Below are 20,957 nucleotides of genomic sequence, written 5' to 3' on the forward strand. Positions count from 1 at the left end.
CAGGACTGTCTGTTGGGTTGTTGGTGGCCATGTGCAATTTAATACAGCATGAGTACTCCAAGGCTATATGTTTCTGTGATTCAAGAATCAAAATGCGACAAGTGTCTTTTCCCTATATATTCTTGAACCCTAATTACCTATAGCTGAGGCATTCACAAGTAGAAAGTGAGCCCTATGCCCTCTTAGTTTAGAAGCATGATGAAGCTGTTACAATGCCTCAGCATTGTCTCAGCCATCAGGCTGCATCCCTGCAGCTGTTGTATCAAAGGAGCATTAGATGGTTCCAGGAACTTAGGCAGGGTACTGGGGGCTGGGGGAGGTAGGTAGAAAATACACCTTTAGCAAAGCATATTTTTAGAATGAACTGGAGTGTTTGTTTTTCAGTTCTTCAGGTTTTACTTAATTTTCCCTTTAGTGGAACTGTCAAAAACTGAATGAGGAGATTCCCATTTTTTTCTTTTTTTAATTTGAAAGACAAAATCTTATTCTGATTTTTGGTATTTTGCCACATACTCATTGGATGATCTGGTGCCTTGCGCAGGTTGGAAACAGTGTTGCAGTTTTTAGTAGGTGCGCTAGGTGAGCTAATATGTCAAGATCTGAAATTACTTTCATTTCCCCAAGTCTTGACATAAGAGAAAAGGAAAAAAAGGGGTTTTGTAAGTGATTTCCATTGCAGGCATTGTAAGTGACTATTTCCCCAGCAGTCCGCATTGTACAAGGGCCCCTGGAAAAAGGCAGGCCAGACTGAAACCCTGGGGAAAGGAAGGCACCATGCTTCTTCCCTTCTCACTCTGCGGACTGAATTTCACACAACCAGGCATAGCACAGCACATCTCGTTACTTTAACAGATTATTTCAAAATGAGTTCAAGTAGGAGAATGGTGAGTACATAATTTCGGTCATTAAGGTGACCGTTCATTTTTTATTTATTTATTTATTTTTTTTTTTTACTTGTTCTTTAAAAAGTGTCAGTGGCTTCCCACAACTTGAGGGCCTGACACTGGTTTTCAGTCATAGCCTCAGCAGAGGCTCCAGTTACAAGAACAGGCTGATTTCTTTTACATAGAACATGAATTTAATGAGAAGATTTATTTTCAGCATAAAAGTCACTATTGCACCCTTGGTTTGTAATCTGCCTGATATTTTTATTTGGCCTGATGTTTTTACCACAATGCTTAGTCTTGGTACCTTTTAAAAAGTTGGTATGTTTTGTACCTCATGAACCAACCTGAGTTCTCTTTGAAAAAAGTCATCACTTTAATGTGATTGTTTGTTTGTTTGTTCTTTTCCTACCAGCCCTCCCTCCTCCTGACTCAAGTTTTTAAAAACCTTCCTATGATTGCACTGCCTCAGGAGCTCTCTCTCCCCCCTGTCTATCCTTCTGTCCTCTTCAATCTTAAAGGCTTCTGAGCACTTTGGGGGATTTCTCATTTAAGGACTTCTTTTCCTTTTAATTGCCTCTTCCTCTTTTAACCTTGGAGCAAGAGTGGCAATAATAGATTTTTTTGTTGTTGTTAGAAGCATCCCTACAGTAGAAATTTTAACAGATCAAATTTCTTCCCAGTCATTATAATTATGGTAAATATCCAATTTTAATTTTGATAGAAGACCTTACCCTCTAGAATAACTTAAGTCTAGCCCATGGTGCAAAAATTGAATTTTGATTTGGTTTTAAAGGCAGTCTGTCAGAAGTACTAAGATAAAATTACTCCTTCATTGTCAGATCCTTGTAATGGCAATTGGAGTCATCTTTTGATGCAAACAATGATGAAGAAAAATGTCAGCTGGCTCCACTCAGAGAATCCTTTTATGACTTGAAAGCAAAAGCCAGATACATTTGTCTTCTAAAATTAGGCATGGCTTCCCTACTTACTTATCCTAAGTTTCCTAGGACTTCTTCTAAGCAAAAGGCATAATTGATGATCTCAGTTGATTATACATTTTTCAAGCAGGTTTTAATTGTGTGTGGAGAAGTTCAGTACTTAGTGGAATCTAATTTTCCCAATTTGCTCTACTTCAAATACACTGTACTTCATGCATACAAATTGGGCAAATATGTAATAAAATAATGGAATTTGACATGGGTCTTTATTTTAGAGGAAAGTGAATCACCAGTCCACTTGATGCTTTCATTGTTTTTATTTATTCAGTATATTTTAAAGTTAAATGTTTGCCTTTTGGCCTCAAGTTTTACTAACATAACTCAAAATACAAAGTTAAAAACACTTTGTAATGAAAAATGTCAGTCATTTTTAAAATGAAGAAAGAAAACAGCAATACAGTCAACCTAAAAATATCCTCACCTCTTTTCTATTCTCCAAGATGTTAAAAAATGTGTGATACAGGCTCTGAATCTGGTGCAGGAAGAGCTTTAGAACTTCAAAAGCTCTCCTCATACCCACACGAACACTGCGCCCTGTGACCCAGGAGAACTATTAAAAGAGGAGAAGCCCGTCTCCCAGGGAATCCCCCATTGTGTGAGAAGCTGGAATAGTGCAGAGAAAACATAGCACTACCGTGTGAAAGAGAAAAAAAAGGCTGCAGTCGGAGAGAAAATAAAACATTCTACCCACAATTACTGGAAAACAAAAGAAAGACCTCTTCCTATCAACCTGTTGCAGAAGCCACTCCTGTAGATGTCTAGGAAGAGAAATAATAAATCAGTAATTGCCATGAATAACCAAGGCAACAAGACAGCTCAGAAAGAAAGTGAAAAGTCTCCAGAAAAGGAACTTAAAGATATGGAAATATGTGACTTAAGTGACAGAGAATTCAAGATTGCCATTCTGAAAAAACTCAACAAGGTGCAATAAAACACAGAAAGGCAGGTTAATGAACTCAGAAACACAATCAAAGAGCAACATGAGCATTTTACGAAAGAGATTGAAATTTTAAAAAAGAACCAAATAGAATTTCTGGAGATTAAGAACTCAATAGAAGAAACTAAGAATGAAATAGCCAGCTTAGGTAGTAGAGTTGACCAGATGGAGGAAAGAATCAGTGACATCGAAGATAGAAACCTGGAAATGACACACGGATGGAAGAAGAAAGAGACTTGAGACTTAAAAGAAATGAAAGAACTCTACAAGAACTTTCTGACTCCATCAGAAAGAGCAATATAAGATTAATGGGCATACCAGAAGGAGAAGAAAGAGACAAGGGAACAGAGAATATATTCAAACAAATACTCGATGAGAACTTCCCAAACTTGTGGACAGAACTGGATCCTCGAATCTGAAAAGCAAATAGAACACCTAATTACCTCAATCCCAACAGGCCTTCTCCAAGGCACATTGTATTGAAGCTGTCTAAAATCAACGACAAAGAAAGAATCCTCAAGGCAGCCAGGGAAAAGAAGATGGTAACCTACAAAGGAAAGCCCATTAGATTATCATCAAATTTTTCAGCAGAAACTCTACAATCCAGGAGGGAGTGGAACCAAATATTCAAACTATTGAAAGAGAGAAATTATCAGCCAAGAATAATATATCCAGCAAAGATATCCTTTAGATATGAAGGAGGAATTAAGACCTTTCCAGACATACAGAAGTTGAGGGAATATTCTAATACACGACCTGCACTACAAGAAATACTAAAGGAGGCTATCCGACCACCATCAGCAGGGACAATTTGTGGCAACTGAAACATACAAAGGGGGAGAGTAAAGGCCTGAACCGGAATATGGGAATGGAGAAAGTAAGCGTGCTGAAGAAAATGGAATACTCTAAATATCAAACTTTCTTTTACATAAACTTAAGGGTAACCACTCAAAAAAAATCCAGAACTGAAATATATACTGTAATAAAAGAAGAAACAGAGGGAAACATCATAGAGTACCACCACACAGAAATAACAGACAACAACCAAAAGGCAAAGAAACAATGGAGACACAGCCTTACCAGAAAACTAAAGCTAGAATGACAGGAAATCCTCACATATCAATAATCACCATACATGTAAATGGACTGAACTCACCAATAAAAAGGCACAGAGTAGCAGATTGGATCAAAAAACTAAACCCAACCATATGCTGTCTCCAAGAGACACATCTCAGCTACAAGGACAAGCATAGACTCAAAGTGAAAGGGTGGCAATTGACACTCCAAGCAAATGGTACCCAGAGAAAATCAGGTGAAGCCATAATGATATCACATGAAACAGACTTCAGGGTGAAAAAGATAACAGGAGACAAAGATGGACATTTCATAATGGTAAAGGGGAGTATACAACAAGAAGACATAACAGTCATCAATATTTATGCCCCCAATCAGGGAGCACCAAAATATACCAAGCAACTACTAACAGAACTAAAGGGAGAAATTGATCCAAACACAATTATACTAGGGGACTTAAATACATCATTGACAGCTATGGATAGATCATCCAAACAGAAAACATATAACGAAATAGCAGCCTTAAATGACACATTAGATGAAATGGACATAATTGACATATAGATCACTTCATCCTAAAACAAACAAACAAAAAACAAAACAACAACAAAAAAAGTGAGAACTCGAATCAGAAGTTCCTATTTAAAACTAAGATCTGTTACTATGCTGTACACCTGAAACTAATATAAAATAAAATTGAATGTCAACTATAATTGAAAAAATTTGAAAAGTGGGGGAAAAGGTGAAGGGGAATAAGAGGTCCAAATTTCCAGGTATAAAACAAATAAGTCATGGGGATATAATGTACAGCACAGGGAATATAGTCAATGATATTGTGATAGCGTGGTAAGTTGTCAGGTGGTTGCTGGACTTATCATGGTGATCACTTCTTTAGGTATGTAAGTATTGAATAACTATGGTGTATACCTGAAACTAATATAATATTGTATGTCAGCTATATTTTAATAAAAATTTTAAAAAAATAAAAATAACAGAACAAAACAGAAAAAACCTAAGATCTATTAGTTTCATAATAGTGATGTCAGGTAAGACTAAGTATTTCTCATTTCTTTTTTGCTTTCCTTCCTCAATTTCTGAAAGGCAGGACTTCTTTAAATTTTCCAAATTTTGGATTAAATTTATTAGTTAGAACTTGAGGAAATAATCTGGGATCCATGTTAGCAATATGTTTTCTAGTTTTCTTTTTTTTAAATGTATCATAATGCAATCATATAGATAGATTTAAGTGCTCAATAAGAGTATTGGTACTTCCAAACTGTACTAAGAGGTAATAAGAACTATTATTCTGAGTATTTATTGTGAGCCAGATACTGTTATAAGCAGATTATATAAATTATCTCATTTAGTCTTTATGACAGACCTATGAGATATATTTTATTATCCCCTTTATTTATTTATTTATTATCACTTTATTTATTATCACTTTATAGATGAAAAACGTGAACCTCAGCTAGTTAGTGGCAGCGTCAAGATCTAAATTCATTTTCAGAAAATGTTCTCATTTTATGACGCCGTACTGGTTCTCTAAAGGAAGATGACAAAGGTCTTACCTTCCCAGCTAATGATTAAAAACTTATCTTTTAAATTAGTTGTTTCCAAAGTGGGATAACACATCTCAAAGGAGAATATAAGATGATCTCACAGCATCTGGGAAGAAAATCTCATTATTTTATATGTGAAAAGAAATATATACATACATATGTTTTTTATGTGGGAGCAATAAGAGAGTAATTAAGCTTGACTAATTTTTAATGTATAGTTGACCCTGGTGAAATCACTCAATTTGTAGATCAGATAACTGAAACTTTATTTTTAACGATTGTATAATTTTATTTTTCTTTTCTTTATCTTTTTCCTTTTCTATTTTATTCCTTCCTCTCTTCCTTCTTTCTCTTTCTTTTCAGTAACAGCTTTATTGTGCTATAACTCACATACCATACAATTCATCTATTTAAAGTACAATGCAATGGTTTTTAGTATATTAGTATTAAATACTATACGGAATATGCAAATAACACCACAGTCAATTTTAGAACATTATATCACTTCAAAAAGAAACCCTGTACCTTTTAGCTATCAACTCCCCTAGTCCTAAACAACCAGCTGTCTACTTCTTGTTTCCATAGATTTGCCCAGTTCTGGACATGTCATATACATGGAATCCTGCAATATGTGGTCTTTTGTGACTGGCTTCTCTAGATACTTGATGCCTTTAAGTTACAATGAGATTCACTGACAGAGGAGTGGATGTTGTGCTATCAGGGGTGTTCATGATAGCTTCCTGACTTCATCTAGTTTTTGTGGGTCTGATTAAAAGATTTAGCAATTACATCATCTCAATAACTACGCTTCACAAAGAGGATTGTTGGCTTAAAAATTCCTACTCAAAAGCTGAGAGTCAAAAATAATACCAAAATGTACCATAAATAAATAACAAAAAATTGTCTCAATTGAAACTTCTCTTATTGTTAATCTGACCTGTCTTCATCAGCCACATTGCCAAATAAAACATGCAATGACATCTAATCATATGTAACAAAAATATTAAGTAAAATTTGTAATTGTCAATCAGACAACTTTAACTATGAACTGACTTCCACTTTTATTAAAGATGGACTTTGCCCTAAATGTACAGTGTGCCTTAGGATATTACCTGACACAATGTTAGCAAGCAATTAAGAAACTAAGCAATCATAACGTAAAGGTAACATCTGCAATGTGGAGGAGAAGAGGTTATGTTTGAAGTATACAACTCATTACTTTAAAAAATTCCACGAAATGGACTAATTAGCCTCAATTGTGTAATTAACCTCAATTGACATTTCTTACTTCTTAATAAATGATCAAAATCCTATACTGCTGGGGAAATTTCTCTTCTTTCTGTCACTGTAAGGATGGCTGTATTAGCCAAGAAAAGCAAGGTGGCACAGACTAAAACACAGTTTTCTACTGACAAATAATGTTGAAAGATGCATAGAAAGCCATGCTGAAGATCAGAAGGAGCAAGAATTAGAAGAATGCAGGTGTGCAAGTTGGGATGAACGTGTAGGTGTATCTGGCATGCCTCAGCTAGAGGTTGATGTATTGTGAAGCTAGTGGAGTTTCAGGATGCCATACTTGCAGAGATATATATCTCATTCTTCAATCTTGTCTTTCATTGAAACTTTTCCCCCAAGATAAAAGCAGGATTTGGTTCTAACTAATGGAGGAAGTAGAGAAATTTGGATACGTTATATAGTAGGAGTTTACTTCACTTTCCTTGTTCAGATATTCTAAAGAATGATTCCTACTGAATTAAAACGCTACTATGCTTTAGGTTTTTCTGCTTCTTTTCTTTAACCATCTCTGCTGTTATGATTCTCACTGGTTATGATTCTTCCTTGTGTCAGTCTCTGCTTCTGAAACAGCACAGAATTCTCTTTCCTGGAATGACATCTCTGTACCAAATTACATCTCTTTGATTGTATAAAACAAAACAAGATTCAAAACTATCTTCTCCATGAAACCTTTCCTGATTGGCTTTGCACAATTTTAAAGACAGAAATTATCCCAATTGCTTTTAGCAGTTTTATACAGACTTACTTGAGTACGTAGGTATTTTTATGTTCTCTATTCAGATAGTTTGACTTATTTATTTTCCATGTCCCACGAAGCTCTTGGAGGCATGTGCCAAACATTCCTTTCTCATAACCTGCACCCAGCAGGCTTTGGCAAATGCTACTGACTGATCTATTTCTCGGGCTAATTCCAGAACCCACAGATATTCACATAATGAATAAACATTGCTGGTAACTTAGCTACCAGAGTTGAATCAAAAACACAAAAGGAATAGACTTTATTTATTTATTTTTTCTCTTCTGCTACCTGGATAAAAAATTTTAACTTTTAAAATTTATTTTTTAATTAAATTTATTGGAGTGACGTTGGTTAATAAAATTACATAGGTGTCCAATGTACAATTCTATAATATATCATCTGTATATTGCATTATGTGTTCATCACCCAAAGTCAAATCTCTGTCACCATATATTTGACCCCCTTTACCATCTTCTACTTCCTCTTTCCCCCTTTACCCTCTGGTAACAACAAACTGTTGTCTGTGTCTATGAGTTTTTGCTTATTTGTTGGTTTTGTTTATTTGTTGCTTTCAGTTTTATATGCCACATGTGAGTGAAATCATATGGTTCTTGACTTTTTCTGTCTGACTTAATTCCCTTAGCATTCTAACCTCTGGATTCATCCATGTTGTTGTAAATGGCAGTATTTCATCTTTTTTTATGGATGAGTAATATTCCATTTCATATATATATATATATATACACACACACACACACACACACACACACATACATACATATATATATATTTCGCTATATATACATATATATACATATATATACATATATATACATATATTCACATCTTCTTTATCCAGTCATCTATTGAAGGACACTTTGGTTGTTTCTATGTCTTGGCCACCAAGAATAGTGCCATCATGAACATAGGGGTACATATATCTTTATGGATAAATGTTTTTAGACTTTTTGGGTAGATACTCAGAAGAGGGATTGCTGAGTTGTGTTATGGTAATTCTATTTTTAATTTTTTGAGGAACTTCCATACTGTTTTCCATAGTGAATGTACCAATTTACTACATTCCAACCAGCAATGTATAAGGGTTCCTTTTTCTCTACAGCCTCATGCACACTTGTCATGTTGATAATAGCCATTCTATCAGATGTGAGGTGGTAGCTCATTGTGGTTTTGATTTGCGTTTCCCTAATAGCTAGTGAAGTTGAGCATTTTTTCATATGTCTGTTGGTCATGTATGTTTTGTTGAGAGAAGTGTCTGTTCAGGTCCTCTGATGCCCATTTTTTAATTGTATTGTTTGTCTTCTTGTTGTTGAGTTGTATGATTTATATATTTTGGATATTAGCCCCTTATTGGAGGTGTTGTTTGCAAATATCTTCACCCATTCAGTTGGTTGCCTCTTTGTCTTGTTCATGGTTTCTTTTGCTGTGCAGAAGCTTTTTAGTTTGATATAGTCCCATTCATTTATTTTTGCTTTCACTTCCCTTGACTTTGAGGTCAAATTCATAAAATCTTCTCTAAGACCAAGGTCCATAAGTTTGTACCTATGTTTTCTTCTATGCAATATATTGTCTCAGGTCTTATATTTAGGTCCTTGATCCATTTTGCATTAATTTTGGTTTAGTTTCTTTCTTTTGCACAATGAATAGACTTTAAAGTTGAAGATACCAGTTTCAGTTGATAATTACACACCGGCATCTCCTAAAAGTAAGTGAGGATTATGGAGTAGACAGAAATGTAAAGCTCATTATCCTAGCCTGCGTTCCCCAGAAAGCAGAGGCTTTTGCTGCTGCTTTACTAAGGATTGGAATCCAGGGAGCAGGAGTGAGGAAGGGAAGGAGGGAGAGACAATACAAGGGCACAAAGTACTCAGCAGAGCCCTTCATGAGGTAGGACCATCTTCTGCCTCATGAGAGCTTGCAGAGAGCTTGCAGAAGTGACTGCTTCTCTTTGCAGAAGTGACTGCTTCTCTTTGCAGAAGTGACTGCTTCTCTGGACAGTCTGCCTAGGGGAGGAAGAAGGAAACATTTATCTGTGTACTTTAGTTTCCTAGTGGTCAAATGCAATAATTCCTCTGCACTTCATGGTTGCTGGTGAGTGGGCACCAACCAGGCACCGGCATCAACATGGAATCCCCAGTAGAAAATACAGGTGCACAGTAAGGGCGTGAGGCCTGAGGCCGCTGGATGTGCCCACACAGTGTTTGTGTAGTGTGTGCAGAGCTGCTCATAGCAGCCGCCACTGAAGCTAGAGTAAGTGACCAGAGACCTTGGAAACAGATGAGACCAAGAGGATTTGAAATGAAGCATTAGAGGTTTCTTGCACATCCACCAACATTCTTACTTTACATGAAGTAAAATAATGTCCTTATAATATCCATAGTTTACATGAGGGAATCCAAGCCAAAGTGGGTGATGCCCGAGACTGTGGAGTTTAATTCGTGGACCTCCAGAGCCAGGGGCTTCCCACTCCCTACTTAATGCCTTTTCACTCTTCTGTGGCACTTCTGTAGACATACATCATATAGCGTGCATGAGCATCTGTGACTCATCCTCTCACACAAGTTTTAAGTGTCTCCTACACTTAGTACCTCACAGACTCAGTGAAATATTGTTTAGGAGGGCTTCTTCATGCTTCTTTGGTTTCCTCTAAACAACAACAACAACAACAACAAAACTGATATCACAGAACCAATGAACAGATTAAATTCCACACAGAATCTGAGACAAAGCAGCTCCAATTAATGTTAAACCTCTGGAGATGTGTATTTGCTTCTTACCTAATAATCTTTTTATATACAAGTCTGATTAATACTGAATGTGATAAAACCTTTCAACAAAGAGCTTCAAGAAGCTGATGTCCTAACTTCTGAAATCAGCAGTCTTGTGAGAGAATGTAGCAGAACAGATGTTTCTCCCACATTCCAGCGGTATTGTTTGTAGTCAAGGCCGTATACTTGTGTTCTTTATGTACACATACTGAATTCATATGCTGTCTCAGATCTGACATGACTTGCCAGAGTACAGTTATCAGAATGAAGATGTCTCCACAGAAAGGTTGACATGCTCTAATTCACGATGATGACATAATTGCTTCACTCTCATACTAAAGAATTACAAGGCAATGTGATTATGTAACTTGAAAGTTTTCATACCTTTTTAAAGAAACATATACTTATAACTAAGGGAAGAAAAGATTCAATGTATGTTTTACTTGAAATTTTGTTATTATGAATATCTAATTTGTATGACGCATGTTCCTTCACAAGATTCTAAAGTCTATTTATTTAACAGAATCAAGTGCTATGGTAATGGTTACATCAGTCTTTATGAATACAGGCTCTATCAGAACAGGTATTCAGCTTCCTGCAGTACTATTTTTCCTGACAGTCATGCATTTTTCATTGTCTAGTCATTCTGAATTTAAAGTGGATTGAGTGTCCTTTTAAATGCATAAACAAAGATGAAAATATGTCCCATAGTCTCCTCTCCATTTCTGCTACTAAAATTATTGGAATTATGTATCCTATGTTAGAATGCATCTGGTGTGTTTTTCTATATACTACATGAATAACCAACAGCTCATTGTGCAGAATTTCACCCTGCACCATATTTAGCATCATTTTTGCAAGATAGCACCTTACCAGGCTTGTTCAGAAATGCATCAGAAAATAGCTTATTAATCTCAGTGTCTAACTAGCAGACGGAATACAGTAAAAATGAGGTTGTTTTTGTCTTTCAGGGCTAGTAGTTTTTCAAGATAGGATGACTGAACAGCCATTTTTCAAATCTTCTAAGACTTCACTCTTCATTTATACATATTTGTTCATTTGTAAATTTTTTCATTCATTCATTCTGTATTTATTAAGAATCTCTTTCCTTTCCACCCAGCAGTCCTCAAGGTACCAGAAACATAGAAATGAATGGAATCCATTTCCTTCTTCTCAGTAGCTTATGAGTTGCACAGTATGGGGAGTATAAGGAGAAACAGGAGTGAGCAGATGAGGACACTTCACTCAGCCTTGGGGACCAGGGAGTGACCAAGGGAGGCTTTCTGGGGAAGATGATGCTTTAACACTATGAGGGATTAGGTGAAGGGACCACAGATCTATTTGGTGGTTACATACGGGGAGAAAAAGTATGAGGAATAAGGCAACAGTAAATAAACTGAAAAGACCCTAAAACAAAGAGAGTGGTAGAGGGAACACTCTGGAAGCAAAGCACCAAAAGAATTGTCCTGCGATAAAAGAGAACAAAAGAGAATTTGATGAAAGGAAGATAGTGAATGGAGTAGGGAGGTGGAATAAGAAGAGTGTCAATATCTAGGTTTATTTATATTTTTATTCATTTACTCATTTAATTTACTTTGGTAACTCCAGTAACAGCTCCGGTGTGCAGACTGCAACCAAAGCTACAGTAGTATCCAGGCTCATGAGTGAATCTGATAAAAGGGCCTTTCCATTCCTTCCTGTTTTACAAATCATGTTTGTTAGCATGACAGATAAAACCACAATTTACATCTTCTATCAAATCATACCAGCAGCAGCTGAATGACATGGCCTCTAATTAAAAGCAGAAATTGAATACAGCAGATTTGCTGTTTTGCTTGGCTAAAGAAACAAGAATAGGCTTGTTTTGCCTTTTTGTTGAAAGACACACATCACAGATGACTTGGTGAAAGAGTTTTCATCAGTCAGCCTGGCTGGCTTTTTTTGTCTTCACCTTCCCCAGAATGTTTCTGAAGTCCGGGTACTTAGGTTCCTAGCACTGTGCTCTGTGCCCTTTCTAAGGGCAAAGAGTATTTTTTGATAGCATAATGATGGTATAGCGTAGTAATTAAGAAGTTGAAATGTGGACTCATCTGATCTAGTTTCCATCCAATCTCTTCCCCTTGCTAGCTCTGTGACTTTGGGCCAGTTGCTTAACCTAAGTATCAGTCTATTTATCTATAAAATGGAACAATAATAATATCTGCCTTATAAAGTTACTGTGAGGATTAAATAAGATAGTATATATATATATATGTATATGTGTGTATATATATATATATATATATATGTGTATATATATATATAAGTCTAAACTCAGGACTTGGCACATAGTAAAAACTTATTAAATGTGAATTAGTATTGTTTCACCTTACCTGCCTCCGTTTTTATAGTAAGGTATTTGGGAACTCAGCTCCAAAATCTTGAGTTAGTAGCTCCCCAGTGACAGAGACTGTCTTAGTTATCTTTGCATATGTAGTGCCTGGCATGTAGAAAGGCTGTTTATGGCACATATATATCAGAAGGACAACAATTTAATTTTCTTACATAAGTAATCTGTCTTTTATTGTGGTTTGATTTTGTTCAGGAAAAGAACAGAATATTGCCAAAGTTTCAGATACCATGGTTGTAAATTAAGGTGCTATACCAATTTCAAGGTTATAGCAGTAGTTTTCAATCTTTTTTTCCCAAGAAGACACACTCTATACATAACTCAGCAACAGGGACAACTCTCTGGTATATTAGCTGTAATTCTCCCCATTTCTCTTCTACTTAAGGATGTGAGTTATTATGCAAATAATCAAGAGTGACCCCATGAGTGGATAGTCATGAATCCAACGTAAATTAATTTTAAATCATTTTACATGTTATTATTTTAACTAGCATTGTTATTATTGTTATGTGATGATTAGATCAAACTTCTTCAATAATTCTTTGAATTCTTCAAATTTCTTCAAAGTCGACACCTTTATTTCTCTTACTCTCTGACCACGTATTCACCACTAACTATCCCCTCCATGAAATTCTGTGTTCCCTTAACTTCCATGACACCAGTATCGCTCTGATATTCTTCACTCAATAAAAACTGATCTTTCAAAGGCTGGCCATGACTACAAATCATCTCCCATCAGTCCTCATTCTCTCTACCCTCTAAGCAACATTTAATGTTACAACTATTCCCTCCATGAAAGTCTCTGTTTCCTTGGCTTCCTTAACACCAAGAACTTTCCTGGTCTTCCAGGAAAGTGGCTTTTTAACCACTTCTGACTCTGGGGATGTGCCTCTTCTTTCTCCTGTGGCCCCAGTCTGGAGATTCCCCAAGAATTTCCCCTAGGCCCTCTTATTCTCTCTCCTATTCTCCCCTCCTTGGTGGTATCAATTAACAGTACTTTAGCCATCACTCCTATGTGTATAACGTCCCATATTTATCTCCTGGTTGACCTCCCTATCCAACTCTGATTCCATGATTCTAATACTGCTGGATCATTCGGAAGTTCATCTGGCAGTTCAAATTTAATATATCAAGTTTATCAAATTTAATTTATTTTCCTACTAAAACCAGCTCCTTATCATGATTTTTCAAACATTATTTTTATTTTTCAGCTGCAGTTGACATTCAATATCATATCAGTTTCATGTGTACAGCATAGTGGTTAGACATTTATATAACTAAGTGATCCCTCTGGTAAGTCTAGTCCCCACCTAACACCATGCATAGTTACTACACTATTATTGACCATATTCCCTGTGCTGTACATACATCCCTGTGATTGTTTTGTAACTGCCAGTTTATACTTCTTAATCTCTCCCCTTTTTTCACATAGTCCCCCAACCCTCCTCCCACCTGGCAACCATCAGTTTGTTCTTTGTCCTTATCGTGACTTTTGTTAGTGATTTTTGTTATCTAATACTTCTCTTAGGCCAGTTTAAAAACCTTTCAGTTAATTCTGGTACTTCTCTTTATCTCTGCGTGAGAAAAAAATATATATCACCCTTTCGTTTCAACAAACCGTGCCATGTTAACTAGTTCTACGTCTGCACTGTCTTTGAATGTCTCCATTTTCTGCTTCCTCTGAATGGTATTTCTCAGCTATAGATACCAGGAAGAGCATCGTATAAGCTTCATAATCTGGGTGGTGATGGTGGGGGTGGGGGGGTGCAGAAGGTGTAGAAGCAGTAAGTATAATAAATACACTGATGTAGAAGTGAAGGAGATGCATCCCGGGGAAGAGAGGGCAGGGAAGACTTCTCACAGAGGGTGACATAAAAGCAAGCTGGATCGTGAAAGATGAGTGGGAGTCAGACTGACAAAGGCAGGAGGACCATTGTGGAAATAATATGTGCAAAGGCACGCAGGCAGCGAAGACCATGACTCCTTGTTGAAGCGCACGGCACTGTGCAGGGCTGGAGCTCTGGGGGAATAGTTCCAGTGGGGGACCACAATGGGAGAAGAGGAGGTAAAGCTCCAGGGGTGCTTTAGGAGCGGAGGGAGGACATTTAGGGCTTTGTTTCAGTGATCCGTTTCTGCCTAACAAACCACTGCAAACTTCATGCCCTAAAACAACAGCCATTGATTGTTTCTCACAGTTCTCCAATGAGGCAGCAATCTCTGGGGATGTTTCATCTCTGTTCCATGTGCCACAGGCTGGCACAGTTCCATGGGGGCAAGAGGATCTAAGATCCTTACTGACATGTCTGGCATTTCAGCTAAGGCACCAGTGGCTGGCCAGGTCTCTTTCTTTTCACATGGTTTTTCAATATTTATTAGTCTAACTCAGGGTTTTTTTTCACATGGAAGCTGAATCCTAACAGGGCAAAAAAATGGAAGCTGCCAATCTTCTTAAAGCTTAGGCCCAGAAGTCATATGATATCCCTTCTTCTACATTCTATTGGTCAAAGCAAGTCACAAGACCAGCTCATCTTCCAGAAAAGGAGAAATGGACTCCACCTCCCTTTGGGAGGAGCAGTATGAATGTAGAAGGGTGGGAGGAAATGTTGGCAGCCATCTTTGTATATGGTCCACCACAGGCCTTACACATCACTGCATTGTTGAGGATTTTAAGCTGCAGACTGACATTTTAAATTTACATGTTTAAAAACATCTCTTTGACTCCTTTATAAAGATTGAATTCAGAAGTGAAGAAAATGTGATGGATGCTTTTTTTTTTTTTAAGTAATATATCACCAAGGTGTCTGCCTAGGACTCTGTGCCCATTCCAGAAAGATGGATTCACATCTTTTATGGAATAGGAAATATGTAACACTGCAAATCTCTGCCTAATGCTTTTTGTTGTTGTTTAGAAATGCTATTCCTTGCTTATTTTATATAGCTGTTTCTATAAATAAACCAGGAAAGTCAGATGATTCTCTTGGGCAGGGCAGCAGCCTGCTTTGTGTTTCCAGGGGCTCGTCCTGTGTCCGAGCATGCATGTATAAGTGACCCTAATTCCCATGGAAAATGAACCCCTGGCCTCTTGCCTCCAGTCCCCACTGCAGTGGCCTCCAGGGGCCGTGCCTCTGATGAAACCACAGAAAATATTTACAGATGTTGACATGTTTCATTTCAGGTGACTACCTTAGTCAGTAAATTTCCCTCATGAATGACAGTTTTAATATGTAAGCCATTATAACTTAAGCAAAGGAGAGTGAATCTAGTGCTTACTAATGCCTCCTCGATCAAACAGAGATTCCAAATCTGGGAATAGAGTGGAGATGGTCCTTCTGGATTTTTCAAGTGTTTGTACAACCCCTTCACTTAACTATTCCTTGATCCAAAATTTTTATCCATAAAGAAAACAGTCTCCTTTATTGGTATGGGAACCTGAGGATAAGGTTGGAATACAGTCCCTCTTGGTCAGCACTCAGGTTTTCGCCCCGAGTTCTGAAGAGTTAGTTAATATTATAGTGGGCATGAGGATGGTGTTAATTTTCCCCCACAGTCTCCGGAGTGCTGTGGCTAGAAGCCAGGATCACTTGGAGAGATTTCATCTCAAATCCCAGTTTCACCACTTCTGAGTTATGTAATTGCAGACAAATTCTTCACCGCTCTAAGCTTTGGTTTCTTCCCCTGTAAAACCTCAATAACAATTGCACCTTCCTCATAGGATTTCTGTGATGGATTCAAAATAAGACTATTTATTGCACTTAGCCCAATGAACAGCACAAGTGCTCAATACATTTTAACTGTTACTGTTTTAACAAACTTCCTGCTGATCTTCACTGTTTCTCTTCATTTCCCAGGGAGATGTTAATCTCCGTCGCTCTGGGCCAGGTGTTATCCCTCCTTATTTGTGGAATTGGCTTGACCAGCAAGTACCTGTCAGAAGATTTCCATGCCAATACACCAGTCTTCCAGAGTTTCCTCAATTACATCCTTCTCTTCTTGGTCTATACCACCACGCTGGCTGTCAGACAAGGTAAGCGTGCAAATACACCTGGAATATAGCTTGGTTTCTCTTTTACAAACATCAGGAAGAGTGATGAGCCATGGCCGGATAACTTTTTCATTCACAGCCTCATAAGACAATTCAAAACCCCAAATCTCACTTTTCTGTGTTGCAGTCATCCAGTAAGCAAAATGATTGAATAAATCAGAAAGAAGCTTACGTAGTGTGAATTCAGTAGAAAGTAGGAAATGCATGTATAGGCAGAAATGGACAATTGCTCACTATTTGAATTCCTGTTAACATTCCTTGTACCCCTCTGAATCGAAACAGAATGCTTCCCTGGAACCTGGACTAGGCCTATGCAGCTGTCTTAAGTGAAGCTAGCCCTGAGAAATTCAAGGGAATTACAAATATATGTTCTTCGAGAAAGTGTCACAGGAAAGATAAAAATCGTAAACACAAACAACTCTAGTAATAGCAAAGGAGAAAATAAAGAAAACTACCACAAATGGCCAGGTGAGACGGTCTGTCTGAACTTAAAATAGCTAAGGCAATAAAGCAGGTCCTTTAAGAGTCAATGCAAGAAAAACTTTTTAGGGGGCGATTGCAGTTGAAATCCTTGGAGTGTATCTCTGCAGAGTGTACCTCAGAGCCTTATGGTTATACCACTGGACTTCTGTGTACACTCTTCTCTATGACCCAGAAATAGCCAACAATTGCCCCCCCAAAGTAACTGTTGACTGTAAACTATTCATTGAAAAATAATCATAAACATGTTTGAAGACAATTATAGACCTTAGTAATAAATAAGGATACATGAATAGCTGTATACATTAATTGTACTAGTCATACTTTTTTTGAAACTTTTATTAAGAACTGTGTATCAGTGTTTAGTTTTTACATTTTTTATTTGGATTTCTGTCCAGAATAATATTTATTAATTATAATGATTTTTCCAGTACTCGATTTCCTCTTAGAGGGAAAATAAAAATGAACAAGTTGGGACTGAATTATAGTATAACTTTGGATATATTTAAAGTATTGGAAAAGATAATTTCATTTAGTTCTCAAAAATATGTGTTATCAGTGTTTGTTTTAATTAGCCCAGTACAAGGAGCACAAATAAGAATAATAAGATTAAATGTAAGACAATTTTGCAATACTTTAGTATTACCAAAAAGAAAAGAAAATTCACAGGAAAGTGGTAAGTCTATCTTCTCTAGAGTATTTTAGAACCAAACATTCCAGATTATGAGAAGGTGAGTTGTAACTCGTCTTTGAGTTCTTGTCCATTTCTCTTTCTAGGAGTCCAGAAATTTAAAAAAACCTGCATCAGGCCAAATGTAAAATCAAGCCATTCTAAGAAACAGAATAATTTCACAGTCACAGATAGAGACAGAAAATCTTAGAAAACTTAATGTAGCAAAAGACTTAAAGTTAATAATAATACCTTCTATTGAGCCTTTATAATGTACCAGGCACCATGTATTTGAATTCTCTCTTTTAGTCCTTCAATCAAAGGAAATAGGTATTATTATAAAAAATTTTCTAAGTGAGAATACTGAGGTTTCATCAGCCTCGGGAACCTGCTCCAGGCTATGGAACTAGGAAGTGTAGAGATCCAAGGTCCACTGAATGTCAGGGCTGTGTGCCTTCCTGGACCACCCTGCTTTCACCAGGTGAGGTCAAGGGGAGACAAGAAGAGGAAAGAGAGATACTTTTGAACAAAAAGAGGGTTTCTCCTTGAATTTCAAATCCCTGGATGAAACCAGCCCTGGATGCAAGGTCTACTGAGGCATAGCAATGAAGTCAAGAGGATATGGTCCCAGTGCCGTGGGTGGGGAGGGGGCAGTACAACTCAAAGAGGCTGACGACTAGGAGCAGCAAGGAATCTTGAAGCTCTTTGGAAAGAGGACTGAAGAGGGCCTGAGGAAATTCTGTCTCTCTCAGTTAGTGATGGAGAGAATCCATTTCTTAAAGGCTTGTTCTGGAGATTTTTGCCATTGCCTCAGATTATTGCTAACTTTGCTGACATATCTTGATTTGGGTGTTTATTCAGAATGTTTGTTTGTTTTAATCTTCATCTTTAGAAGTTTTAATAGGCTGGCATTAAGCTAACATCTGGAAATCAACATAGTAATTGTGTTAATTTTGCAGAGGCTGATGCAGTACTATGTTCCTGAAACATAATAATCTCTTTCCTCATGCACCTCAAGATTTGAAAGGGAATGAACAGAGCAATGAGCAAAGGCTGGCAAGTCTGGTGTGTGCAAGGGAAGTGCTGTCATAACCACAGTCCCCCTTCCTCTCCCAGTGCTCCTGACCACTCTCCCCAAAAGGGCTGCAGATTAGGACTCAGCAAGCTGCCATCTTCCCAGGTCTCCCAGCATAGCTGTCCCCTACCCTGCTGGGTCGTCATATGAAATTTGATGCCACTTTGGACACATAACAAGAAATTTTACTCAGGAACGTATCTTTAAACAAATCTCTCTTTATAATTTTAATAATAAAACTTCTAAAAAATTACGATTGTTACATGTGAACACAATGTAATGAGAGCAAGAATCCCTTCAAGAGCATTAAGGGTGACGGGATTACAAACGCCTTGTGGAAATTTGACTCAAAAGTTAAACAGTATTCTCTTTATTGAATTTGCATTGCACTAATGATCAAAGACTCTGAAGCAACAGGTTCTTGTAAAAGTTCCAGTATAACTCCAGTTCAAACTGGAGTTTTGAACTTGTCCCTGTTTATTCATTAGTTCCTATAGAAATCTATAGGATTTAAAAAATTTTATCTTGTTGAACAAGTTTTAAGTCTTGCCCTGTCCTTAATTGCAGCCTGGTTTTTATTCTAGATGATTCTAAAATTCAAAAAAATCTCATAACAAAGAACTTCAGTAATAAATTTTGTAAAACGAAATGTACTTCAAAATATTAGTTCCATTGACATTGTATCAAGATTGAAGCTGTAGATTCAATTTAGATAGCTATTACTTCAACAGGTTCATTGTAACCACTTTTGAGAAGTTATTCAGGCAATTAAAATGTATCAATTGAATTGTATGCACAAAGCAGGGTCAAGAATTAGAAAGAAAAACTCAGTCCTCTTTCTGTGTGACTTTCCTTTATTCTCACACTATTACCACACTTAACATTTCTTACGCTACGTGTGTGCAGGTTTTTCCCACACCGCGCAATTCTGCTACCCCAGCTGGGGGTCCTACAATATAACTCATTTCGGACACATATCCCACAGTTAAGGTCTCAGTCCCATGAGATTGCTTCCCCTTATTCAGATGCCAATTACTTCTGACTGGTAGGCTATAAATCGAAGGTTCTCACAATCTACTTCTCAGGCTCAGTTAATTTACTAGAGCCTCTTACAGGGCTCAGGAAAACAGTTTACTTACTGTTGACCAGTTTATTACAAAAGGACGTGAGGAAGGATGTAGATGACCATCCAAATGCAGGAGATGTGTAAGGCAAGATATGTGCAGCTTCCGTGCCTTCTCTGGGCACACTGCTCTCCCAGCACCTCCACGTGTTCACCCCGACACTGTCTGAACCCTGTATTTTGGGGATTTGTATAGAGGCATGATCAACCACTAACTCCATTTCCAGCGCCTCGCCCCTCTCTGGAGAATGGGGAAGTGGGGCTGAAAATTCTAAGCTTCTAATCATGGCTTGGACTTTCTGGAGAGCAGCTCTATCCAGGAGCCACCTGGAGTCACCTCGTTAGAACAGAAGACGTTCCTATCACCCTGGAAATTCCGAGGGATTTAGGAACAGTGTCAGGAACTAGGGGAAAGGCCAAATATTAGAACAAAAGATGTTCCTAGTGTGCTTATCACTTAGGTAATCACGAGAGTTTTAGGAATTTTGTGCCAGGAACCAGGGGCAGGGGAAAAAAAAATATAATATATATATATATTATATATATATATATTAAGATATATATATAATATATATATTAAGATATAACATATATCTTACACAATATATATTACATATTATCTCACAAGACTATAACTAGGAAAATATAGTGAGGCTTCCAAAACCTTTTTGATTGGCCAAGGAAATTCTCACAAGAAGACTCTTCTTTTTATCTACTTTTTTTTCGTTAAAGTTCCATGTAATGCTAGCTGAAATTACGAAGCAGAGAAACACAAAATGCAAAGACTCTATAAAGAGGAGCGATGAACAGTTTGGAGTCCAACTGAAACAAATCCCATTGGTGTTGTGAAAGCAAGAAACATGATAGGCTCTTAAAAATAAAGGTGAAAATAGTGTATG

The 20,957-nt window shown here is 37.2% G+C and overlaps 1 protein-coding gene across 1 annotated transcript in view; it reads left to right on the forward strand.

Annotated features, from left to right (window-relative positions):
• Positions 1-20,957, forward strand: part of SLC35F1 (solute carrier family 35 member F1) — a 386,453-nt gene that overhangs the window by 223,790 nt on the left and 141,706 nt on the right. The window contains exon 2 of the mRNA XM_033103601.1: positions 16,517-16,692. Within this exon, the coding sequence (XP_032959492.1) occupies positions 16,517-16,692 (176 nt within the window). The remainder of the gene's footprint in view (positions 1-16,516; positions 16,693-20,957) is intronic.

The sequence above is a fragment of the Rhinolophus ferrumequinum genome, chromosome 3 (assembly GCF_004115265.2).
Source record: "Rhinolophus ferrumequinum isolate MPI-CBG mRhiFer1 chromosome 3, mRhiFer1_v1.p, whole genome shotgun sequence".
NCBI lineage: Eukaryota > Metazoa > Chordata > Mammalia > Chiroptera > Rhinolophidae > Rhinolophus > Rhinolophus ferrumequinum.